The following is a 27,112-nucleotide window of genomic DNA, read 5'->3' as shown; positions in this document are numbered from 1 at the left end:
TAGTTAGCCAAGAGCTACTTGAATCAGGCTGTTGGGAGAGAGAACAGAACCCCTAAATGGGAGCTCCCCAAGGCAGAGACTATGTCTGACACATCTTTGGATCCCCAGGACCCCAATGATAGCAGATACCCAGAAAATGAGGCGGTGATTGAGGGAATGGAGTGGGAGAGACGGCGATGGAGCACAGGCAAACTGGGACGATCTGAGTTGTGGCCAATATTCTTTTTCCCAATGAGAAGGAGCCAAGACATGGTGACAAGTGCAATGACAATGAATGCGCAAACTGAGGAGAAAACCAGTAAAACCTACACCAGAGAGGTGAATCAGAAAGTAAAACAGAACACATAACACTGAAGAACGTAGGAAAATGTGTCAGTAGGAAATATAACATTGTAATTTTAAAACACTGCCTGTAAAAAACCTTTTGGGTTTCTCAGTTTTGTAAAAATCTTACAGGGTTTCCCAATGAGAATTTTAATCTGAAAATTACACTTGGTCTTAGTATACCAAATATTATAAATTATATTTATAACTATTATAATTAAAACTATACTTTTGAATTTAAAGAGAACAACTTGAACATTTTTCCAGCTAGTATCTAGGTTTCATTAAATATGATAACCATAAGCAACTGCATAGGCTTCTCCAGATTTTTTTTTACTAGGTCCTGAATTAGTTTATATCCCATAAAAATCGTTTCTATCTTTTTATGTATTACATAAGAAATTACCCTTCAGGTGATTTGATATGTAATGCTAAGTCATCTTCACTTACCATTTCTGCTAAAAAGAAAATTCAGATTGAAGATCCAGGTGGATCACAGTGCAGTGGGAAAGGAAGGTAACATTTGAATAGACACATAAAAGGAACAAACCATCTGTTCCCGCAGAAGTAACTTTGGTAACTTACAAACGACTAAAATAGCATTTTTGGAAGACACGTTACTCACAGGTTTCTTTAATTTCTTCCTAAAGTAGTCATATTTCTGCTTAAATTCTCTGGAGTAAGGAACAGCCTAGAAGATAAATTTATAAATACAGATAATGTAACCAATATACTTGAAATTTTATGTTTACTAAGCCAACATTCAGAGAATTTCACAAATCATACATCTTAAAATTCTCATTCTCCATATTATCATTGAAATTTACACGTCTACATAGCACATGGGAAAGTTCTAGAAATGATTAAGGTTAATTACCATTGAATAGGGCTTTCACCCCTGAAAACAACTCTACTGATACTCAAGCAATCATTTAGGGATATGCTCCATAAACTAGATACGCTTTCCAAGTGACTTTTGTCTGAACACGAGTCAGGGTGTAATCTTTTTTTGCTGTAGTTTAGATAAGATTATTGGCTATGATACTTATCACACAACCCAAAATGATCTATACTATGATTTTGAAAAGACTAATCATGCTTTAAAAATCTTTGGGAGGAAAAATAATGAGCAGAAAGGCGAGTGAACGGATACTCTTGTCAAGGAATATAAACTCAGGCAGACGGCAAACTGGAAGTCTCCCATGTGGGAGTCACATGGTTACTCCTTACCATCTAGTGGTCTTGGGCAGGGATTTCTTTAAATCTTGAACGCCTTATCTACGAAGCAGACTGAGGTACCAAAGGAGTGGGCTCAGTAACGGAGCTATCGTTATTCAAAAGTTTTGGAATCTCTTCAGGTAAAGTGGTAACACTTTAATAGACTCATTTAAATGCTCTTTACTTGCTGTGTTGTAAAGTAACTTAGAACATCCGAGCGCTACAGCCCTGAAACAGGCATTTTTAAAGGTTTACAATCTTTTTATGAAACAGAAAGGAGGGGCTTTTGCATATACGTGGACTTAAAGGTGACAACTTCATACTCAGAACAACTCATTGCTTTTTAAGGAATAGTGTGAATTTGGGCAATAGTTCTGCTGATACCATTTTGGGTTAAGTTAATAAAATATATTGATCCTTAGTAAAGTGTTTCCAGATTCTAAACCTTACACTTTCCCCATGCTTATTTCCTGACCAGGAAGAGGAGAAATCAAGAAGAAAAGCTTCTCTCCCTCATACTGTTTTAAGACAATCACCGGAATAATACTCAACGCCAAAACAAAAACAACCAGTCTTACAGAAAACAGTAATTGTGTCAGTGTTCTGCTTTGCAATTCAAGAGCACCAACAACATCAAATTGCTCTCTCTTAAGAAGATTCTAAAGACAATTCATACTATCTACGGTCTGTTCTTACTTTTTAAGCCAGTCTTTATTTGATTTTCCACCGAACACTAGATTTGACCACATGTCTTTTTATTTTGGGCAGTGTTGAGTTTGACGAAATAATGTATGAATTCTGATTTCAGAAAACGTAGAAATTTTGTCAATATCTAGACAATCACCAAAATAGGGAAAAAGGATACAAAGCTGTGACATAAGCAATAAAGACATGCTCAGGCCCTTTTGCTCTACCAACAGTGTTTTCCATAACAGAGATTTTCCAGCTGGTCTATTTCTTGATTCTTTGGTGGTTCATATGCTGATTCATTCAACAGACACTTCTTGAGCACCTACTCCGTGTCAGGCATTTTAGGTGCTAGAGAAATAATGGTACATCAACCGAAGATTTCTTTTCCTGTTCCCGCTGGAGCTTGCAAGCTACTGTGAGTAACAGGCAATAAAGAACAAATGAATACATCGTGGTAATGCTACAAGGAAAGATGAGGGCGAGTTCCGGAGAGGCTATGTTACATCAGTGGTCGGGGAGGCAGCTCCGAGAAAGGAAATCTGAGCAGAAACCAGAGTGACAGGAGGAACAAACGATGACAGGAACAGTGGGGGCCAAGTCTCGAGAAGGTAAGAGTTTGGCTGATGTTCTTAGCTATGATAAACTGTGACAGAGGGAAGAGAAGCCGGAAAAAAATCATTTCCTTTCATTATCTCATGCCAGCTTTAGAAGACTTGACTTCGAGGGTAGACCCTGTTGCCAGCTTGCTCTGTGACCTAATTTCTCCCTATGGAATCTCTTCACGGTTATGCGGAAGGATTTAACTAGACGAACTTTAACCCTCTCCCATTTCCAAAAACCTGTGATTCCCAGCAATTATTTTTTGTTTTTGTTTCCCTCCAAAAACGTTGAAAAAAGGCTTAAACACTCATCATTGTGAAGGCAAGTTCAATAGTCTTCAATGACAAATTTCCCAAGAAATATATTTCAAAACGCCACCCGCAGCCTGAGACATCGATTCCCTAGTCTGACTTGTAAGCTTGTAGGCGCTGACTATGTGTGGGTGGGAAGCAGATGGTCAGATACCTCTGGTCCTTCCTCTTCTGGGGAGTGACGCATGAAAGCTGAAAAATCACTATCCTCCTGCAATATTTCTCTTTTTTTCTCTAGAAGTCGTTCTTATGATGGACTAAGAAGGGTAGGTTTTTACGTCTCCTCCTGAAAAGTTTCTAACAATGTACAAAGACAGCCATACAGTGCAGCTTCTGCAGAGAAGTATGCGTGTAGTATATTTTTTGTACTGGACAGGACAAATTATTTATTCTCTCTTGAAAATCTGTCATCTTATTTTCTCACGTACAATTTAACTTGTAAAATAAGCCTATTTAAAAAATTAACATGTCTTTTGATTAAAGCCCTTCTGCTCTGTGTTAAGTATGCTTTTCTTTTTGAACCACATGAAAACCTGACTTACTGTGTAAGTTGGTTCTAAATGTTTTGTCATTATTGTCCAGCTGAGACTGGAGCTTTCCGCAGGGGAGGGCACACGTCTGCCATGGAGCACAGGTGAGGCCAGCACACGTGGGGCTCCAGGCCTGATTCTGACATTTGCTGGAACTTCTGGCAACATAATTAGCTTTCTGAGCTTCTGACAAATTGGGAATAACAACGTCTTCCCTACCTTCCTGAGGGGATCGCTATGAGTTTCAAAGCAGCTGATTATAAAGTTCTCAGAAAAGCACAAAGCGTCACTCAAGCATGAGAGAGGACTCCCAGGAGCAGCAAGCATGGAGAGCACTTCATCGACGCTTTTAGTAGTGACGTCTGTTACACAGAGAGCAGACTACGGACAGTAACGCTGTGCTGACCTGCCGCAGAAAGGGTCCCGTTCTCCCTAACGTGCAGATATTTTTAAAACTTGGGGAAAAGAGAGAGGAACTCTAGGTACCAGATAGGCAGAAAGATTCAAAATTAGAGAAGTGGACACAGGTGCCTGGGCTTGGGTTTTATTCCTCCCTTGGGAACACAGAACTTAGGCTACAGTCTATATGACCCAGGGAGACCTACAGACCTACATCTGAAAGGGGACAAGGAAACTCTACCCATCGGTTCAGGAAAGTCGTAAGGAAGCTTACTTACCTTCTGTTCACGACCGTAAATGGGAGAAAAACATAAAGAAACAGACCTGTAATAAATACTCCAGGCCTACACCAAGAAGGGTATGATGAGGTCTGTAGTTATAATAACTGGGGGTGCATGAACCAAGGTAAGAAGGTAACAGTAAATACAGGTCAGGACTTATAAAAACCCCATAGAGGGGCCAGCCTGGTGGCATTGTGGTTAAGCTTGCACACGCGGCCTTAGCGGCCCAGGATTTGCTGGTTTGGATCCCAGGTGCAGACCTACACACTGCTCATCAGGCCATGCTGTGGAGGCATCCCACGTACAAAATAGAGGAAGACTGGCAACAGATGTTAGCTCAACAACAATCTCCTTCAAGCAAAAAGAGGAAGATTGGCTATAGATGTTAGCTCAGGGCCAATCTTCCTCACCAAAACCAACAACAAAAAAACCCATAGGGAAAAAATATGAAGATGAACACATACAAACAAATTACAAACTGAACTAGGCAATAAACTACATTGAGGAGAATCTACAGACATAACAAGTGGGAGATTTAATGCCCCTAGAATCAGAGATGATAGAACAATCTGAAACAGGCTATGGAATAGGTATTTTAAGTGATTAAAGAGCTGCAAGTATGAATAAAAAAAATAAAAGGAAAGAACAGGACAGAATAACAATAACTAAAAAGACGAAGCAAATTAAAAAAGACCAAATCAAACTCTGAGAAATTAAACATGGTTGCTGAAACAACAGACACAATGCACTGAGAAAGAGTAGATTATAAAAAGCTTAAAAAGAACTAACTGGAAGAGCTGAGCCTGCAATACAGTAAAAAGAAAGAGATGGGAATAGGAAAGCCAAGAGGTAAGACAGAATGTGAAAGTGAATCAAGTACCCTGATACGGATGATCAGAAAGAATGGGAAAGCTGGAATATGTGAAGAAATAACTGCTAAGAATTTTCCAGAATGGAGGAAAGACATGGTCCCCAGAGTGAAGAATCATGAGTCCATAGCAGAATAAATAGAAGGAAATCCACACGTAGATTCATGATAGTAAAATGGTAGAACATCAGAGACACAGAGGAAAAATCAAAATCACCAGAGAAAAGATATTTACCCACCAAAAAATGACAGACTGATGACAAACTTCTCATCATCAGTTATGGAGGCCAGAAGACACAAAAGAATATCTCCAAAGTACTGAAGGAAAATAATTGTTAACCAAGAATTTTATAATCAGCTAACCTACCATTTCACAGAGAGGTCAAATAAGCCCCCTCTCTCAGACTAAGAGAGTTGACACCACTCTCAGACCCTCACAGAAACGGCTCCTGGAGCGGAGGTGCTCATACTTGAGGGGCTATCAGAATCCCCGGGAGGGGTGGTTAAAACACAAAGTGCTGGGCCCACCCCTAAAGCTGCCGGTTTTCAGTAGGTCTGGGTTGGGACTCCAAAATTTGCATTTCTAACAAGTTTCTGGATGATTCTGATGTTGCTTATCTGTAGACAACTCTTTGAGAACCATTAACTAGAGGTTATCCTAAAGAAGAAAACGTAACTTGGAAAAAAGTAGATACAAGAACCAATGGTGGACAAAGACATTTGTTTACACATAAGTAAATTAAAGAAGCATTGACTGCTGGAAAAAAAAGACAAAATATTAACATCTAATTGGAAAGTTTAAAGACAAGGTAGTTTTAAAATTCCACTGAACAATGGAAAGTGGGAGTGGTAAGAATGGCATTCAAGTTCCCTAAAATCCTGTATCATCCAGGAAGGCAGTACAGAGTCATTAGTTTTGATGTTAAGTATGCTGGTTAAAAATTTTAAGGTGAGCACGAAAAGAAAAAAGACCAGAAAGAGAAAATACAACTTTCAAGAAAGTATAGAAAAAGAAAGAAAGGAAAGACTACTCTATCAATCTAATAGAAGGGGCAAGAAGAGAGGAAAAACCCCAGCTAGTTAAGCAATAGAAAAAGATATAGTGGGCAAACATTAATGAAGAGAAAGTGAATGTAACCACTGACAAAGCCACAAGCACCATGGGGGATTCTGACACAACTGTGGTGGTTGGATAGAACAGGCAGGAAAAAGGAGCGATGGAAACGGCTAATTCGAACACCACAGGCTTGATCTAATGGACATAGAAAGAACTCTATACCCAACAAAGACAGAATACACATTCTTTTCAGAGGCAAAAAGAACATTTACAAAAAATGGCCAAACCTCCAAGGAAGTTTCAAATATCTCATTATCAATATTCCACAGACAATATTCTCTGACCAAAATGCAATAAAATTAGAAATCAGTAAGAAATGATAGGCAAAAACCCTTCCACACTCTTAGAAACTATAGAGTACATTCTAAGTCAGTCATAAGGAGAGAAATAAATCATTATGGAAATTACCAAACATTTATAACTGAGTGACAATAAAGGCCAGGTGTCTACACTAAGTTGGTAATTACCTAAATACATACACTCTTACTGAAAGAAATGGCACTACTAATGATAAAAGTGGAAACGAGGCTCTTTTATAAATAGAAAAGGGAGATCTATCTTTGTGGCAAATCTACCTGGATTTATGATGCTAAACCATTTTCAACAGTAATTAATAAGAACTAACAGTGTTTCAGTGAAGGCAGAAGATCAATAAGTCACAGAAATATTTGAAAAGACTTCAGAATGATCACGTCCAAAGTCCTCTGCTATTTGAATATTCTAACAAATTCTTGAATTTGTTCCTTATGATGTAGAACAGAAAATACTATTCTAACAACTTACTGTGACTGAATATATCCAAGGGTAGCTATGGTGGTAAGGCAGCTGTTTGTTAAGTTACATAAAAAGTAGCTGGCTGACTGCTTTAGCCCAAGTATTATTGGGCACTTTGCATTAAACAGCACCAAAGGAGCCGAATGAATCCAACAACCAACCAAAGGGATGTCAGGTATCAAGGTGCGTTTGCATTGTGTTATCTTTAAATACATGCACTTACCTTTATAATTCAATGTAATTTGAATTGAATCAGGTTAAAGCCATGAAATTAGTATTTTAAATATATCTACTGGCCTTAGTTCAGCACTCGATATAACAAACTTTACTTCCTTTTGCTCCTCCAGTTTTTGAGACAGTCCTAAATTTGCAGTGTTCTGCTGATCCCAGTACATTTCCTGTAATTCCAAATTCCACCTTTGCACTCATATGATCAGCAATAAAAGACGCCGATGAGTGTGGCCCCATGCTACAGACTCCTCACAGGGGTTTGCACCAACTGTCCGCTACTGTGGAATGACAGCAGGATCCTCATTCTTCCTTATGAACAGTGTGCGGATATGTTTTAAGAGGGCACTACATCTAAGGCAGAACTGATTCTTTTCCCATCTGGCATAGACGAGGGAACCATGAGAAAGTTAGTGGGTCAGCAGAGGTAAAGATTCTTAACCTGCTAGCTCCATAAGTTAGCTAGAACCTCACCCAAACTTTCATGTATTTTTAGAGCAGGAAGAGATTCAGAATGCAGTTTAAATTTGTTAGCATGCATTTATTACCCTTGGCCTAAAGAAGTGACAAAATTCTACAAATACAGGGCTTAGTTTGCATCATATAAAAAGCACGAGAAGACATTTTGATTGTTAGACTCTCAACCCATCCTTTTATAAAGGAGAAAAGAAAACTTTCAGTTTTGCTACTATTAGCAAACCATTTTCTTTTATTTTCTAGCGAAACCCTATGAAAAGGCAAATGCAGCTGTCCCTTGCCTGGAAGTTTCAGTAAGGAGGAGATGGGAGTGATCTTAACGCACTCAATTACACCAGGCCCTCGGCACCAAGGTAAGCAGTAATATACAAGAAATGTGTGTTTAGATGGAACCAAAATATTACACCAAAGAGTGAGAACGTGAGAATACTGACCGGACCAGTAATAGCTGGGTTCTGCAGTCTTGGATCTTCCCACTGAGTGATTTTGCTATCTGAAAATAAATGTTTAAAAAAAAAAAAAAATCAGGATATTAGTTCAAATCTATTCTCTGTCAAAAATGTTTTAGAATTATTTCTGGATTCTTCAAAAGCTGTCCAGTCCCCCACCCTGGCCCCAAAGATAACAACTTAGTATTTCAGGGTTAGAATTATTTTCTATATGGCAAACCCTCCACATACTGTTTAGTTAAAAACACTCAATCGAAAATGCACCACTAAAGTAAAACCATCTATTCACACTGTTTTAGGCAAGCAATCTGCCGAAATTTCAATTATAAACCCGTTCTTTCAAGGGTTTATAAGTTGATCTTGATTTTCATTTAATTGACAAGAGGCATAAAAAGTCTTAGTCCCCCCCCAAAAGTTAACCACACATGATTTTTCTCATTTCAAATATTTTTTTCTTTGCTTACGGAGTTGAAAAACTTCTTTCAAGAATCCTACATGTGTCATTCATAGGCATACAAAAATCAAAGCAGCTAAGGCAGTCCAGAAAATAACAACCAGATTTAGCAGAGGAAGATTCCAGAGAAAGGTTTTCCTTTTGGCCAAGTTGGCAAAGAGTGGTTTTCTTTCCTCCAAATGAGTCAATCCCAATAAGACTGATGGATGCCACCTCTAACCACTACTTCAGTGGTTTAGGTGACCACACACAACAGCTGCCCTGAATCACTTGGGAGTTGTGACTGTGCATTATTAAAAAGACCTTATGGATTTGTGTGTGTGTGTCTGTGTGGTGGGGGGGATGGATTCATGGAAGATAAGGGGTGGGCAGACTGGGGGAGGATGGGTTCTCTGGAGTTTTAGGAAATCTAAGTTGGTAAAAAGAAAAAAGAAAAAAGAAAGAAAGAAAGAAAATTACTTGTTTAAGAACATTGATTCTGTTTATTTCCTGCATACTCTCTAAAGCGGACTGATAAGAGTAACTAATAAATTCAGTTTTAGTGACCATAACCAGGAAATTTTCCAAGTCTGGTATTATAATCATTTTCATGAAAGCAGAGGTAAAGTCTTAAAATAAAGCTACCAAAGCACATGAGGATTCTAGATTCATGCTGGCAGAAAACTTACATGAAAAGTTCCAACTGTTTTAGAGAACCTTGATGAGAGAGCAAAGGCATTTTTGGGGTCCCTTACCTTGAAAACAGAAGACTTTGGAAAGTAAAAGTTGCTAGTGTGATGGAGAACAAGAGAAAAGAAAGCCAAATAAAAGAGACAGAATACAACTTAGTAAAAACTGCCTTGGACTATAATTGTACCAAAGAAGAAAATAAATTAATTACTACCCACACACAAGGATTCCCAAATCTTCAGTCCAGATCTGAACTTCGAGCCCCATCCTTGACACCTGCGCCTGGATCTCCCACAGTGACCTCAAACCCAACTCTACCAAAAACGAACCCACTATCTTCCAACACCCCAAACTGTCCATCCATCCTATTCCCAATGGACAGTATCACAATCCAGTCACGAGTCAGATCCGGAACCTGGCCACACCCTCCATCACCATTCACCTCTGGTGGTCACCAAACTGTCCCCACCTCTCACCAATAAGGCTACGTCTGGAGCACTCGTCTTTGCCCCAGACTACTGCCTGGGTTTCCCTGGCCTCGGTCTCACTCACTCCTGTTCAAAACTTCCTTTACAGCTCTGCCAAAAGGATCTTTCTAAAGAACAACTTTGACCACTGTCACTCCCCTCTGGAAAGTCCCTCAGGAGCCCCTCCTGCCTGCAGAAGGACCCAAGCACCGACATCCGGCAGACTCCCTTTGACCTGATCGTGTGTCATGCTGGCCTCCTCTGCACACTGGCCATTTGCAACCCCACCACATTTCTCTGAATGCGACACAATCTGCACAGTTTGATCCACCTGCACAAGTCTTCACCATCCTGGGATCGCGCCTCACTGGCCATGCCTGGCTGAATGTTACTCATCATTTGGGATCCACCTGAAAAGTAACCCATTCTGCAAGGCCCTCTCACAGCCTGCTCCCACCCCTGGCACCCAACCACTTAGCAAGAAAGTGGCAGTCTTGGCCTCTGCTGCTTCTATGTAACAACCGGTGCATTCCCCTAACACAACACTAAAGATACCTCCCGGTACTGCCTACCAGAAGGCCAACCCCCCCCCCCCCCCCGAGGGCAGGGACTGTATGTTATTCATCTCTGCAGCCCCCTACACCACTTAGCACAGCTCCCACAGCATATAATAGGAGCCTAATGAAGCTGATGGTGAAAACAAAGTCCCTTTGAAAGTCTGAGCTATCAGAACCACACAAATTTCTGTGTGGTTACAATAAAGATCAATTTTGCAGCTAATTATTGTCAATATATGAATGTATGGTAGCCAATTATCCATTTTTTCCCTAGAACTTTTGAATCTAAACTTGCTTTTTGCCTTTGAGACACTATATTTCAAAGAAAGGGACAAGAACAAAGCAGAAGAAAGACAAATTAAGTCAATTTAGCTGCTACTAACAGGTTTGGTAAATCTGTTGGCAGGAAAGACTAAAACAGGATTTTACAGCCTCACTAGAATTTTATTTTCTCTTCTGGCTTTGGATATAAGATGCCTGTGGCCAAGTACTCAGCTGCTGGGTAGATCTGGTCTCTAAGAAGAGTCACGTGATTCCTGAGAGAGGCAGAGGTTCAGTTCAAGGGCTTCCCTTAACCTTTTACACAAGGCTTGAGCCCGAGGAGCTGTCGATCAACGTCAACGAAACGAATCGAGGAGTCCAAAGAGGAGATCAGTATCCGGCAGTCAATTCTTCAGAAATTCAATCTTTAAGATGGTGGAATGTTTTTAATCTTGAAAGTGTCTAACTTCTCAAGAATTTATAAAGCAGAAAATAACCTAATAATTATTTAAAAGACACGTGCACTGCTGTCTTTGTCATTCAGTGCGCAGTCACGTATCCCCACGATGCTGGAAGACCGGGTGACTCTGAATAACTTACAAGATGATTGCTTTCATAGTGAAAAGGCCTATGTAGGGATGACCTGGTTTCTGTCCCGCAGGCAGCAAAACGAGATGCTGCATTTTGCTAGAACATCAGATGTGGGAAAACTCTTTAGAAGGAGAGGCTTGTTCGGAAGGTAAGGAAATTCTTAAGTGTTATCAGATAATTAAAGCCATTTTGGAGTGCACCTGTCAGCCCGGTAAAGCCTCTTAGAGGTGTTTGGTTCTTTTCACAGACTGGATTTTGGTGAAAAGGCATATGAATTGAACTCTGCTTCATTGATATGTGTGCCTTTATCACCTTCCATTGAGTAAATCTTGACAAATTAGGGAGAAACGGCAGAAATGTTGCACTGACAGCTAATGAGGTTCTCCTGAACGGATCTTTTCCTTACATAGGTTTTGGTCATCTAATGTACACTCTATTTGGTTAAGAGAACCTTTCAGGATGGTTGAGCAAAGGCAATTATTAATCTCCACATAAATGATCACAAACAGCACATGTTAGAGCTCAGGTCCACCAGGCTCTGCACGTGGTCTACACCATATCATCTGATTCCCAGGAGCGAACAGGAGCCTCCCACATGCTGTCCTGGCCAGAGGAATGGGCAACGGCTGACAGGAGTGCTTGGAGGGACAGTGGACTGATGAGGAACAAGGAACCGCCCAGGCATTTAGCAAGTAACTACCCTCTCCCACTGCCCAGCAAACAGGAGCTGGGCACGCCCGAGGCGGGACGCACCACCGCTGCTTCTCACCACAAGTTCTCCCCACTTTCTGACCGAGGACATCAACTTCCTAACCCCTTCACCACTGACCCGCCGTGAATCGACTTCAAGCGTCCGCTATGTATTTTACTACATCTGTGCACACCACTGGAAAACCAGTCTATGATTTTTATTATTTTTAACGTACACTAGGATGGCCCTTTGCAATAGTGTTTTTCTTGTTCTGGGGTCTTTGTGGCACATTAAGAGCATTCACAAAGGTCTCTTCAGGTTGGCCCAAACATGAGATCACCGGCCAGAACAGGGCTACAATGTTGTGTGAAACAGGGAAACGTTCTCTGTGTGTAGCAGACCGAGGTTGCATTACTGGTTAAGATCTTGTTTTAACAAAATGATTATTATTCATATCTTATCTTTGAAAACTGAAATTGTAATGTATAAGAAAACTGCAAAAGAAACTTTTTTGTTTTTAATGGGGAAAAGGGGTGAGACCCCCCTCCTATTTTAACAAACGATGCTAACAGTAAAATTATAAATAAATAGTATATTAAGGAAAAAAGTGGGGGTATACACATATTTTAAAGCATTTATGGCAGCAATTTTAGGTTCCCTGTAAAATTCTGGAAAGCAGGCAAATCAGTATTTTTGCTAGTCAAAGACAAAAACTAGGCCTACGAACCCTGAACTATCTAATTTAAACCAAAGGGTAGCTCACCCCTACTAAGACTTCTACTTGTGGTTTAATTCTGAACTGCTGGGCTTCCTGCTCAATTTACTTTTGAACGAGCCCTCAAGCTCCCACGACCAAGAGCGAAGGTGGGTCCATAATACAGAGTGACAAGCCCTCTCTGAATGAGGATTCCTCGTAGCCAACCTTCCGGGCAACTGGCTCCTGAGTGCACTTTTGATTAGTTAAAACGAAGTGAGGCTGGCGAACCTGAGTGTAGACTTACTGTTCAGGAACCAAATGAAAACAAAGATCAAAATACTACCCAAGCTGCACGCATGAGCTGAACTTTAACTCTATTTGACGATTTCTTTTTAATATACATTTTTAGAAGTTTTAAGGGATACATCAATATGATCCCATGGAGAACACATCATCTCAAAAAAACCAAAAAAAAAAAACCACTGGCTAAAAGCAAACCTTTATTAGTTTAACTTTTAGTTGAAATGAGAAACCACACATTTACTCATAGGTGCTGGAGCAAATATACTACAGTTTCAAGAAAAGAGCTACATATATATTAGTGTGTTGGGTGCAAGGAGACATGCTATGAATAGAAAATAAGTCAGAACGGGCATCTGCCACAAGACCTTGGAAGGCCGTGTTTACCAAACTGACATGCCGCTTCACGCACTACTCGCACATTGATTTTTGACTCAGTCATCACTTCTAATCTTATTTTCTATTACCAGAGTGTATTTATTAAAAGCACAAAAGTCAAGGGGTCATCAACCAAAAGAGATTTTTGTAATTAAAAAAATAAGTTAATAGGTCACAAGATGGAACTGGGTGAAAGCTCAATGGGCTACTTAAAGCAGATTTGGGGTGAGTGCACAGTACCGTATGAGGGCACTGACTCTCTGGTATCATTCTCTCCACATAACACCTGGCTGCCTAGATAAAGAGTAAAACGACAAAGCTTTCACTCTAATATTTGAATTCCCCTCCCCTCCCTTTACCTGCAGCACCAGTGTGTCCACAACAGTGCCTACTTACTATGATCAATGTAAAACGTTCGGCCATCCAAGTGAATTCTTTCTTCCCAACCAGGCTAGTATCAGAGGGAAAAGAGAGAGAGAATACAAACATTAGCTGGCAATTCCAAAATCAAAGGCAAAATTAAACTCTAGGACACCTTCTGACTCTTCTCTCCTAGGCTACATTTTTACATTAAGAAGAAACTACAAACATTTCAAGTTAACTCTTGCCAACATCTAGCAACACACTTGATCACAGGTTCAACAGTCTCAGATGCTTTCACTGTCTGAGGAACAGGAAACGGGCTGCTATTTCAAAAACTTCAAAGGGAAACTTCAGCATCTGTGGAACAGCTGAGTCTGGGGTTGACTAGCTCATTTAATTAAATAAATATTTACTGAGTACTAAAGCGGGGAGGAAGGTTAATATAAAAACGTTAGGAGGGGCCGCCCCTGTGGTGTAGTGGTTAAGTTCAGCATGTTCTGCTTCAGTGGCCAGGGTTCACAGGTTCGGATCCCAGGCACGGACCTACACTGCTGTGAGCCATGCTGTCATGGTGACCCACATATAAAGCGGAGGAGGATTGGCACACATGTCAGCTCATGGCTAATCTTCCTCAGCAAAAAAGAAAGTTAAGAGATAGGTGCTTTACGCACGCCATCAGGTAGTTGAACAATCTAATACTGATATTCTCTGTTATGACCTCTCACTATCAGAGCCAGGAACTAAGAGATCTGGATAATGTTTCCAAGATAAGGCTGGTATTCCCTCATTATCTGTACTGTGCCTACTTACCATCTGAAATTCAGGAATCCAATAGATCTAGAAAACACACACACTTTCACTTTCTAAACTCAATCTCCAGACACTCTCTGGGCTCTTTCCATCTAAACCCAGGAACCAAACAGATTTGGAGAGTGAGGGATATTTGCATAACCTGATGAATGAAGACTGGACCCTAACCTTTCTAGCTTCAAATTTAGCCAAAATATACCATATGCCAGGCAACAGAAAGGTTCTTACACTTGGACAAAAACCATAAACCCCCCAGCACACTTCCATTCTAAAATAGTCTTAGAGCCCCCCCACATGCCTGCTCCTGTAAGGCTTTTTTATTGGGGGGTGGGTCGAGGAGGATGCAAGGTGAAAGTTTCATTCAAAATCCCATTTGGAGTAAACAGCTCAACTCCCACTCAGGCCCCAAAAGAGAACAAACTGATAAAAAGTTAGATTTATAAGTGGTCGTCAACGAGGGAGGAAAACTTAAAATATCTGTAGACTAAGTGACTTACAGGAACCTTCTGTGATTATTTATTCCTTTTTCTCCCACTATTTTTAATATTTTTGCTCCAATGACCAAATGAGCTATATGGATGGAACTGTGTGGTTGCCGAGTTACAGAATAAATATATGCTGCTTAAACTGTCACAGGTTGAGAATGCCTCCTACACCCTAGTTACAAGGTCTGCCTTCCACTAGCAGCTAGCAATTCAGAAAGCTCTTGCACAAGTACTAGGTGTTGTATGAACTGTATGTACTACCAGAATTCAGTCATACACCCAATTCTATTAAGAAATTGCAGACCAATGGGACCCAAAAAGCCTAACGAAAGAGAAGGCCCACAGGGCTTCTCCATCAACATGGGGCAGATGAATGAATAAACATTTTCAGATTGTCCATATGTCTCCAGTGTACTCACAGGAAGAGGGCCAAGGTCATTGGGGTTTAAAGATGCCTTTGATCGCATGTGTACTGGAAATTTCAGGCGTGGATCTTCCTGTAAGAAAAATGTAAAAGGCAAAAGATGTTAAAAGTGACTCTCTGTGTGCAGTTACTGGCTCCTCCCCTTCTGGAATTGTGTGTTGTAGGAGAATAAGAATATTTAAGTAAAAGATTAACCATTTCCCTAAGACTCTGAGCAGGTGAAGAGGAAGAGGGACCCAGCAGTGATGTTACTATGGAAACCAGAATGGAGGGTGCCGGCGAAGACCAGGCTCTGCTCCACGGAGAGGGAGTGTGGACAGCGGTCTGTAAACCTCCCTCTGGATCCTGAGTTCTGGGTGAGGGCAGCGAGCCCTGCCCTCAGCACTGGAGCTTCCTGCTGCTCCCGTCCACTCTTTCTTGACCTAGAGCAGAGAATCTAAATCTGGTCTGACTGTCAAGTCATGTCCTGCCCCACAGTCAGCCAGCTTTATCATATAAAGTCATATCCCTACTATGGAACTTTTCTTACCGAGGTTCTTGACCAAGTTGTGCAGATTAGATTCTCATTTATGTCTTAATACTTAAAAGTCTGTAAAAGATTTCTCTTAAGCGATATGGTTCATAAGATACCAGAGAGAACCGACAAAAGAGAAATATGTACTCTGACATCTTGGGTCATGCTTTATAATTTACAAAGAACAGTTAGACATACGATCTTGCAAGTCCCCTGTTAGGAGGCTGGGCACATGATTTCTGCTTCTTTGGATGAGGAAGCTGAGTTTCAGAGTGAACGAGAACTTGCCCATAGGTTCTGACCCAGAGTCTGGGAGGTGCCTTTCTCTCATATAGACCCAATTAAAATGCAACTTAGAAAATTCATATTTTAAACTCCGATGATTAGGAAGCAAATGATAAAACTTACAGTAACACACTGTCAGCTAAATAAGCCTAGGATTAGGAAAAAACTCTAAAAAAAAAAACCCTTTAGAATTAACCTTAAAAAACCCCACTCTTTATTCCAATTATATTAAAACCTTTGTTGCTGTAAAATTGGTACAAACCTTGGAAAATAATAAAAATTCACTTTGTGAGTTTTGGGTATGGGGTTTCCTTTGGGGGTGATGAAAATGTTCTAAAGTTGATTAATGTGATGGTTGCACATCTTTGTTCAACAGTATAAAAATTATTCAATTGTATATTTTAAATGACTAAACTGTATGACATGAATTTTATCTCAATAGAGCTGCTAGAAAAAAATTTCCCAAGTCAACAGTATAAACTTAGTATTACTGGATTATAACAAAGTGACAGATTTTTGGAACTGGGAAGAATAAAAAAAAAAACATCAAAAAATTAACTCAACCTTTGCTTTCTGTTAACTATAGCAAACTTTTTTTTTTTTTTTTTTTTTTTTTTTAAAGATTTTATTTTTTCCTTTTTCTCCCCAAAGCCCCCGGGTACATAGTTGTGTATTCTTCGTTGTGGGTTCTTCTAGTTGTGGCATGTGGGACGCTGCCTCAGCGTGGTCTGACGAGCAGTGCCATGTCCGCGCCCAGGATTCGAACCAACGAAACACTGGGCCGCCTGCAGCGGAGCGCGCGAACTTAACCACTCGGCCACGGGGCCAGCCCCTATAGCAAACTTTTAATTGAAGAAATAAATCACACTAGCAGTTTATGATGGGTATTGACCTTGAACCTCACTAATACATTTTTTAAAGGGTAATCAGAAGCATAAAATCAGTCTAGTATTCTGTATTATAGTGGAACACATACAGTGTACACAGATATACTAAGTAGATTTCAGATTTGCAAGGTCCCAGAAGCTGATAATCTGGTAAACATCTGTGATAGGTTAATTCTGGACAGAGGTACAATTTAGAACACCAAACTCCACAAAAGCTACCCTCCCAATGCCAACTCTGAGCTGGACCAGGTAATGCCACAGCCAAGGGGGTCCCTGGGCCCCCACAGCCACTGGCCACGCTAGGATTAGAGAAAGCCCAAGACTGCTGTGACACGGAAGAGGACAGGGGCTTCCAGACGCTCCAGGCGAGGGTAGCCATGTCTTGGAATCACACACACAGGCCACTGTGAAAAGATAAGCAGCTCTCTTGGTAAAAAGCTGGTGATTAAAAAAAAAAAACAAAAAAAAACGAAGCAGCTGAAATTAAAGAAAAGTGCCAAGGGGGTGGGGGCTGGGGGTGGGGGGCATGAAGTATAAAGTAAACTCAGTTTCACAGGTCTGCTAAAATGGCCTTGCATGGAAACCCAGAATTCATAGAATGTGAAGGCTGGAGGCCCTTACGGGTCATATTACTTTATTATACAAATCAAAATCAAAATAATGGTAGCAGCTGCCATGAATCAAGCTCTGAGGGCTAAGTCTAGTGGGCACTTCTGAACCCACCCTCCCAATGGATCCCCTGAACAACTGAGGAGGCAGGCCCCCCCAAGCTGATGGAGCAGACAGAGGGCAGCCACAGCCCAGCATGAGTCATGATAACTTTAGGGCTGACAGGAAGTTGGAATACCATGAAGTCTCAAATGATATGAATATAAATGAATAAAATATGCAAAACACAGCTGGTTGTTTTCTCCCTATTCTCAGCATAGTAAGAGCATTCTTTTTCACTATTTCACAATTATTTCAGTATTTCACAATTGCTTCCCCTCAATACAGTTGACACGGTTTTTAAACAGAAGGCAAAGATCAACATCATAAAAAAAGAAGGCTTCCTAGCAGAATCATTTAAAAATATAGAAAATATGGGAACGCTGGCTTGTTAAAAAAACAGCTGTGCTTTTCCCATCCTGGAAGACATCAACAACTGTGCCTGGGCTGCACTGAGTTTCATTAGTTTGGACCTGAGTAGAAAACAAACCTGAAACTTAATTAAGGTATAATCCTTCTTGCTACAAAAATAAGCCCATGCTTTGTTCTATAAAAGACATGAATATACTCTTTACACACATGCTTTGAGCTGCTGGCTTAGCAGAAGGAACGGGCAAGCTGAAGGCCTCTTGTAATCTCTCCTCAGTCACCTGGTGGCCTCCAGCACGCATCCATGGCCTGCCTGACCCAGGTGGGAACAACGTGACACTCACTGGATGTGGTCAGACTTAATTCCAGATAGACTGCTGGCATACTGCCTCCATTCTTTGTGTGTGTGAAAGGCTGTGTTTTATAAATAGACTTCAAAGAGAATTTTCCTCTGTTAATGTATACATGGGAAATGCTGGCCTGAATCTTTTCATGCTCCTAGTTAGTGCAGGAATCAAGAGTATATAGGGTGATGGGGAAAAGAAGACTATTTTCATTATGCTTAACCTGTCCTACCAGTTTTTCTTCCTTTTTCTATTATACTGCTCAAACCTAAGAATAGCTACGCTGTTCTCTCCCTCTGTTAAAAAACAAACAAAGCAAACCCCAAACCAACGCAAAACAGATTTTAAGGTGAAAATTATCTTTATAGTTCCCTCCGCCCCTCCATCTTTTGTCAAAACAAACAGGCAATTTGGAGGGTGCCTTCCAGGGGGAGGATTCTGCGGAGGCCTCTGTTTGGCAGGGAGAACGCAGCTGTGTCAGCACATCTGAGTTTAGTGAAGAAGGGTAGTAACTTGTGGAATTTCCAGTTGTTACCTTAAGGATTTTCGACAGCAGCAGCAGCAACAAAATGTTGTCTTAACAAATTAAAATTTTAAACTAGTAAATGAGTCAAGAAGAAGTATCTGTAGAAAGGGACAACTGGAAATTCAAACTGCGTTTCATTCAGCAACGATGCAGGCAATAAATAAAGCTGGTGCTATTTAAAATAAAATTTGCCCAGCTGCAATTACACTGCAGTTGTGGCGTGAAAGGCTGCGAAAAGGTTAGGGGATTTGATTACTAAGCTAGTTCAAATTACTAAAATCATAGCTTATGTTGGCAAGCCACAGTGGCTCCATACACTAATCCATCTACTTTTATAATATTTACCCCCTATTTCTGGAGCTCCCATTTCTGGCTGAAGATCTGAAATCACAGCAATGCTGTAATAAGTAGAAATGCGGACACTAGCAAGGCAGCCACAGGTTCTATGTCAAGGCGCAAAAAGGACCTAAAAACCAATCTCTATTACTCCATTTTCCAAAGAGCTGTCTATCTCTTACTCTCAACTTGCCCACAAACCTGTAATATTATCTTCAGACTAAAAGGTAAGTCAAACAAAGACCTCAGAAGAGGTTAAGAGTTTACCAAATGTGTGTCACTGGATCTAAATGATAAATTCTCTTAGCAGGCTATTCCTTTACTTCAACACAGGAATAACTTGTAGAATGTCCCTCACTAAGGTGTTTGGAAATGTGGGGGGCATTTCTGGTTATCACTGTGATGGGGGTGGGGGGAGGAATGGTGCCTATTAGCATTCAGTGGCAGGAGCTAAGGATGTTAAATGTCCTACAATAAAAGGCACAGTCCTGCAGAGAATGTCCTTGTGGAAACATGTTGCACCATGATCCACAGGTGTTTGGAGAGAGAGCCCTCTAGGCCACCTAGTCCAATTCTTAAGAGACTGAATTGACATGACACCATGGGCAAAGCGTAAATGACAGTCTTGGTCACTTTGGTCCAAGCCTCCTCCTTAACACAATACTGCTGTTCTATCAACTGGACACACTTGGTGTCTTCACTAGAAATGGGAATTTAAAGCATGTGTTCACTGCTGGTCCAAACCAAAGAGCTAGGACCAATGACAATCGCCAAAAGTCAATGAGCTTTCACAGAGTATCAGTGCTAAGCAAGCAGCACAGCTGCTGAAAGGACTGAGTGAAACTCTGTACCCAGACAATTGGATGGGGGATATAAGGGACAGGAAGAAAGACCTTCTGCAGTATCCGAAATAGAAACAAGAGAACCAATTTCAGTTTAATCATAGGTCTAGAGATCACAGAGTAGAAAAATACCACTGACTTTTAAAAGAACTATACACTGTGTTATATAAGCCACCGCTGATTCAGCTCAAGAAATGAAGAACCAACAGAGGAACATAAAGATAAGCATATGCACCTCTGACTAACCTCATCTCGCCCAAGTTAATGCAACACACAGGTTCCTTTTCATGTATGATTCAGGGGCACACAGAAGAGTGGCATGATAAGAAAAACCAATTTTGACAAAATGTTCACAAAAAAGAGCTATCAAATTTACAACTAAAGTCTTTCAGTATATCTCCTAACCCACAATTAAAGATATGAAATGTAGCACAGAAGTGTGTAAAATGCTAACCTGATGAGAATACTAAAAACTAAAAGGACAAATCAAATAAAAAGGGGTAATGTCAATAAAAACGCAAAAAGAAACTGAAAAAAATTCTTCGGAAAAAAAGATGAAAATTCCTAATAAAATGACAGCACCATGAGATGTGAAGCAGTAACATGAAATCCTAGCAACATGGAGAACCACCTTTTTTCCAAATATGGTAAATTGTCAAAACCAGAGCTTGCCAGGAGTGCTATGAAGAAAACGCATCCCCTCGGCGCCAATACCAGATGGCCATAAGCCTGTACCTATAAGTCACCCAGTGCCACCAGCCCATACATGCAGAGTCTAGATGTGGGCTGAGGAGACCCTCTGGGGACACATGTCTGCGTCAGAAATTTCTCTACAAGAACAATGAATACTGAGGAAGGAAATAAGGAATTAATGCCAGACCTCATGATGAAAACGGAGCCAAATAAAAGCAGCAACCTTACCCATGTTGTAGTCTTTGTATTATGGTCAATGAAGAAGGGCCGGCCGTTTGGCGCTATCCTCATTTCCCAGCCGGGTGGCAGGAAGCTCTGAGTGACTTTGTGTTGTGGTTTGGGGGAGTTGTAAGGTGATGGCTGTGGGGACTGTGGATTGGAAAGGGTGTCTTTCACAGCCCGACGGATGGGTGAGTCCTTGGCACCCTAAGGAATAATAATGAGCATTAGAACTCTTACCATGTGCTATACCAGATGTGTCAAAATGTACCTGGGTTATCAGGCAATGCTCCTCCTTTGGAGAGGGACAAGGGGGAAGTGCCTAAAACACCTGTTTCTGTCATTCTTTTACTTCTAAATCAATCTAGTTTTAAAGTTTTTCTGTTGGTTAAGGAAACAACATTAAGTACTTATAATCACCATCCTTTGATAGCTACTCAGTACATACCAAAAATATTCTTTTATCGTGAGCATCATGGATGGAGATTTTACAGAGGGTGGAGAAATACATGCCCCTGCTCTGAATGAGCTCACAGTCTAATGAAGAATAGATTGGCAATTTTTAGAGCACACAAAGAAATACCTTATCAACGGAGACAAGCACCTGGAATTGCATAGCTGTTACCCATGACATTTATATCACAGCCAGGAAGAGATACTATCCATTCCCACTTCTAGCATCTGAAACCCAGGGCATGGGGAAACCCACAGCTATCTCTAAGACACAGTCACATTTAGAACTTCAGACATTTACTCTCTGGCTTCTCTAACTCTCTGACATTTATAACGTTAAGGGATGGCACTAAAGCCACACACACACAAGAGAGCACAAGCAAATGCCCAGCAATGATTTAGAGATGCAGATACGCATCAGAAACACGTATGCTCATACAATGAAAGACCCTACAGTCAAAAGGAAAAAAATGATCAAAGCAACAGCTATGTTTTAAAACTCAATATAAGCATTGGTATTTGAAGGAGTTATTATGCAAGCCTAATGAGGTAGCAGGCAATAAGGAGCAAAACACAACAAGAATGGAGAAAGTTCTGAAAAGAGATGCCCATGTCCAGCACAAGTCACCATGGCCTCAGCCAAATGAGAATGAGAATCAGGTGAGAGAGTCCAGGGATGTGAACTGGGCGGAACAGAGAAGCACGCAGTAAGTCTGCACAAGAACACCCTTCACCACGAACACACGACTGATCAGAGAGAGCAAGGTGGCGGCAAGACTGAAGTCCAAGTTAAGAGAGAAGAGAGAATGAGAAGTCACAGGATAGATGTGACCCCAGTTAGATGAGGTAGCCTTCTCACCTCCAGAGGGGCAGATAAAGTTACAGTTGGCGAACTGAGGCTACGAGGCCGGCGGATCTGAGGCTCGATTAGATGGTTGTTACTGTTTGTGGCGGATCCAGATGCACCATCTTCTGCAAGCTATTTTGGAGGCAAAAACAAGTTAGCTTCATATGAGGATCTCCTTGTGTGTGTGTGATTAGGAGTGTGGACCCAAACAACAACACAGCCAGCAATAATAAGAGGTCTGGCCTATTTAAAGCATGGAGGAAATGATTAAACATAATAATGGGGGCAAGGATGGGGAAATGCATTCAAAGGAAATAAAAATGAATCACTAGCCTGGCATAAAAACCAGCCTCAGAAAAAAGAGGGGGTTGGCAGAGAAGCTACTGTAACAGGCTCTTAATTCGGAAATATCTTTCATGTCACATTTTAAAAATGTACCTAGGGATAGACTGATTTGGGGATCAAATTCTTCCTTAGGCAAATATAATACCTAAAGTAACGCATTTTCTTTGTGAGAAAAACTTTCTTTAACATGAGTTCTTCAGAACAATATGTAAACATCAGAAAACGAGGCTCATGTGCATTTCAGCTTCTAGTGCCTGTGATTTTAAGCTGTATGGCGATCTGCGTACCTGCATGATAGGTCGAGTCCAAGTTGTGGTTCGATTGTTATGATTGACATAGTATGTACGTCCCTTAGCATCTTTTCTTTCTTCCCAGCCTGAAGGTAGGCCCGGCGTGGTATGTACATAGGCCACTGACGGCTGTTTGCGTAAGAAATCATCATTATTTAATATCTTGCATTTGTTTACTGATCAGTTTAATAAAGTAATGTACACCCAGAGAATTATTTGTTCTAGACAAAGTTAGTTAATTTTATTTGTACCAAAAACATTAGTGTCTGGAAAACAGCAACAGATTTCCAATAGCTTCAAATCTACTATGAAATAAACCCTGCACAGCTATGGGGTCCAAAGTCTTACAGGAGTCAGTTCTAAAGCCCTGAAGGCTTAAACACAAAGGGTTTTGGCTAACGTGATCGTAAGGAAAGAGAAAAATATGTAAAATTTAGTAACTAAAATAGATACTAAGTTTTACTATCAAACCACATAGAAAAAGTTATTTCAAACTGTCAAATGTTACCATCTATAAGAGGAAGGCTCTGAATATTTTTTCCCTCAATATGGCTGCCACAGGGATGCTCTTCTAGCTTATTCTTAAATTCTTTATCAGCTTATGGCCTGTGCATTACAGCTTTCAGGGGGGAAAAAACCCCAGTCTTTTCTCTAGAAGACCTGCATTCATACCAGTAGCACATAATCAAGAGGACAGACCAGGACATCTCAACTGCCCCAGCTCAGGAAGTCGCCTGGCAATCTGAGGTCAGAATTCCCAAAGACCCTGATAACTGAGGCTGTATTTACCCCGTCCACACATAGGAACTTTGTCTCTTTAAAGGATGAATGAAGCACAGGCAGTTTCTGGGTTTGGAGACACGTCCAGTATAGAGTGACTATACTTGGCTGGTCCAAATCAGAGCACAAAAGGATTCCTGAGACACTTCTGCTTGTAAGCAGCAGTCTGGGTGGAGTAGCAAGGATGTTTCAATGACTCATGCAGGCAGGAGATGGACGTTTGAGGTCAGTGCTATCCTCCGAAGTTCTGGAGGTACGGATGCTGCATGTAAGACTTGTAACTGGGAAAAGGGTGCTACTCTAAGAGTGGGGGACTCCGAAACAAGAAGCCAAACATCAGGAACAATCTCTTACATGAGGTTACAAAAGGAAGCACTTCTTTTTGGATACCCGTCTTCCCTAATTAGGATCTTCTGAACCTCCAGATGTTTGACCAGGTATAGTTGTCTCGTTATTAGGCTGAGGATGTAAATGTCTCAGCCAAACTTCCCTGGGCTCATGCCATCTTTCTTGGTCACTACCAACAACGTGCCTTGGCAAAGAGTGTCACAGGTGGAGGGTCCGCCAGTTCCCTGTAGAACCCTGATTTGGAAAGCATGACCAAGGATGCTGCCACGTAAAATTTGGGGGACTTCAGTTGACAAGGCTCAATATTCTACTTCATGAGCTCAACAGCACATTCCAGAGGAAAACTAATTGAGGTCATGCAGGAACTGCCTCAATGGTTATTTCTAAAACATGGTTACCAGGCAAGATTATGTGTAAAAGAACCTTTCTGTGAAAACTGCAGCAACTATTTCCTTGATATTTTTCCAGATAAAGTCCCAAAGGTCCCATATTGGTAATTCTAAGACTCTGATTGTATCGTGTCCTGGATTTAGGTGTGGGGGTACAACAAGAGCGGAAGAAACACCAAGATGCAGACTTGATTTTTCAGCGAGCATCAAAGACAGATGAACCTGTCTACAGCTGGAAGCTCCTTCCTTCCTCGGTCTTGAGCTGCGGCACCAACACAAAGGAGCTATTTCCAGGCTACTTTTCACCCGGGCCCTAGAAAAATGGACTCTGCTGAACTAAGTTAGAACCCAAGTTGTAACCTAAATTACTGGTCAAGCCCTGTTTTTGGCAAAGTATGTGCTATCAAGCTTTGACCTACTGTTGTTTATATGATGACCATTGATGTTTTGGCTAAATGGAATTTGCTGCTGCTTCTCCTCCCTGTTGAGTTTTCTGGGAGAGGTAATTAGATTTGCCCTCAGAAAACTCCGTTCTAGAAACCTTAAGGATAGTTTTACAGTTAGAGCATGTTTGGAAAGGAAATTTATGAGAAGACTGATAAACTAGAATAACTTAGAAATGTCATGGATAATCTCAGAATTGAATTCGAAATCTGCATGGCTTCCAGCAACCAGGTTACCTTCATAGATCCACATTAATAGGACTGATCAGTTTATGGAAAACTAGGAGTGTGGTAGAGAACACTGAATTTGATTAAAATGTTCATTCTACCTTCTATTAAGAATTGAGTTGGCAACCTATAATCTAGTTGCATTTATGTGAGATGGTGTTATTAAAATGTTTCTTCATAGATTTCTTTCCAAATGACCGTGGAGAACAACCTGTGCTGATGATTGCATTCGTGACTCAAAACACTGCCTCCCACCACGCACGGCTGGGGAGGAGGCAGCACCAGGCTTCCAGAGACAGACCACAGAAGTGGCCCAGCTCTGGAGCCAAACGCAGATTCTACTGTGTGTGCATGTGTGTGTGTGTTCGTGCACATGTACGTTGAACACTACCCTCAAACAAGTTAATTAATCAAAAGATAAGCTAAAAACTGCTAGTCAACTTAACATTTCACAGCTTTTCATCTGAATATGCTACTGCATTTCACAATGCCAAATAGCCATTTAACTTCACAGTGGCTCCATCTATTTCATTAAATGAACTCAATTATCTTTAAACTGTAAAAGTTTCAATATGCTTTTTTTTGAAGGTTTTTTTTTTAAATTAAGATTATGATAGATTACAACCTTGTGAGATTTCAGTTGTACATTATTGTTAGTCATGTTGTGGGTACACCACTTCCCCCTTTGTGCCCTCAATATGCTTTTAAAGATGATAAACAGTTTGGCACTATCATAGATTCTCCAAGAATCGCTTAAACCCTGCCACACTGTTACCTCAGCATATTTTTAGGCAATATACAGCAAAGACCAAAGGACTGTGCTGTGCCGTCCCTCTCATTTTATCTGACAGAGAGGGCTCTTGCTTAGCCAGCTGGAAAGTGACACCAGCATGTATGTATCTGTTGTAAATCAAAGGGCTGTGGCTCCGCAGGCGGGAATTGGGGCTTGTTCGTTATACTACACAAATAAAAGCACTACCATGGAAAGAGAGCTATCTGAGGATGCGGGGGAGAGGGAGGTTGAATGCTCATCAATGTGGGCAAGTTATATAAATTGTGGTGCATTCATATCACTGAATATTACATAATTATTAACATGTCCCAGAGGAATGACTGTGAGTGAAAAAGATCAAGGTGTACGTAATAAGTATGTCAGATCCCACTTTCCTATGAGTGTGTGTATGTGCACACACACATGTGTTCGTGAAAGCACAGAGGAAGGAGTGAGACGATGTATCCCAGGGTTGCTCCAGGACGAGATGGTGGACTTCAGTGTGGGGTGGACATGGAGAGGGGCATGAGAGTGTGTAGAGGAGGAGAAAAAACATGGTAGGAGACGGAACTGGAAAAGAGAGAATAAAGGGCACTCATGACAAGGGGTGGTGAGGGTGGAAAAGAAACACATGCGACACTTTCAAACCTACCTATATGTCCATCGCAGCCATAAAACAAGTTGGCTTATTGTAGGTTGAAAGATTACCAGGTACATAGAAAGCATGAGAGGAGGTAAAACACTTAAGAACCACCATTACTCAGTCTTTAAAAATAAAAAATAAAACCAAACTCCTCTATCTTTAATTCATTGGTAGGGGACGGGAGAGTACTGGCAAGAAGGAAAGGGCAGTGGCGAGGTCCACAGGGGTCTCACTCAGATGGATCATTTTGTCCTGCCAGGTCACTCTCACCACAGAACCCGTACTACCCTAATTCCATTTATCCCGTCATTTCATATCACAGCCATCACAACACTCCAATACTAACAGCAGGTCCCAAGGCCAATAAATGCAAAAATGGACGACAGAGGATACTCATACAGAGGATACTTATAGCACTGAATTCTACTAAAATTATTT

At 40.9% G+C, this 27,112-nt stretch overlaps 1 protein-coding gene across 48 annotated transcripts in view; it reads right to left on the bottom strand.

The window, feature by feature from the left end:
* Positions 1–27,112, bottom strand: part of NEDD4L (NEDD4 like E3 ubiquitin protein ligase) — a 342,576-nt gene that overhangs the window by 32,816 nt on the left and 282,648 nt on the right. For 26 of the 48 annotated variants that reach the window (XM_070627765.1, XM_070627741.1, XM_070627745.1 and 23 more), the window contains 7 exons: positions 23,069–23,200; positions 22,449–22,568; positions 21,146–21,343; positions 15,409–15,486; positions 13,728–13,782; positions 8,252–8,310; positions 950–1,015 (listed from right to left, as the gene is read on the bottom strand). In XM_070627765.1, the coding sequence (XP_070483866.1) occupies positions 950–1,015; positions 8,252–8,310; positions 13,728–13,782; positions 15,409–15,486; positions 21,146–21,343; positions 22,449–22,568; positions 23,069–23,200 (708 nt within the window). Of the gene's footprint in view, positions 1–949; positions 1,016–8,251; positions 8,311–13,571; positions 13,626–13,727; positions 13,783–15,408; positions 15,487–21,145; positions 21,344–22,448; positions 22,569–23,068; positions 23,201–27,112 lie in introns of all 48 variants that reach the window. The other 22 variants (XM_070627737.1, XM_070627742.1, XM_070627740.1 and 19 more) reach the window with 5 other exon arrangements.

This window comes from Equus przewalskii, chromosome 7 (assembly GCF_037783145.1).
Source record: "Equus przewalskii isolate Varuska chromosome 7, EquPr2, whole genome shotgun sequence".
NCBI lineage: Eukaryota > Metazoa > Chordata > Mammalia > Perissodactyla > Equidae > Equus > Equus przewalskii.
Note: the sequence above shows the minus strand (reverse complement) of the source record. Positions and strands in the feature narration are given on the sequence as shown.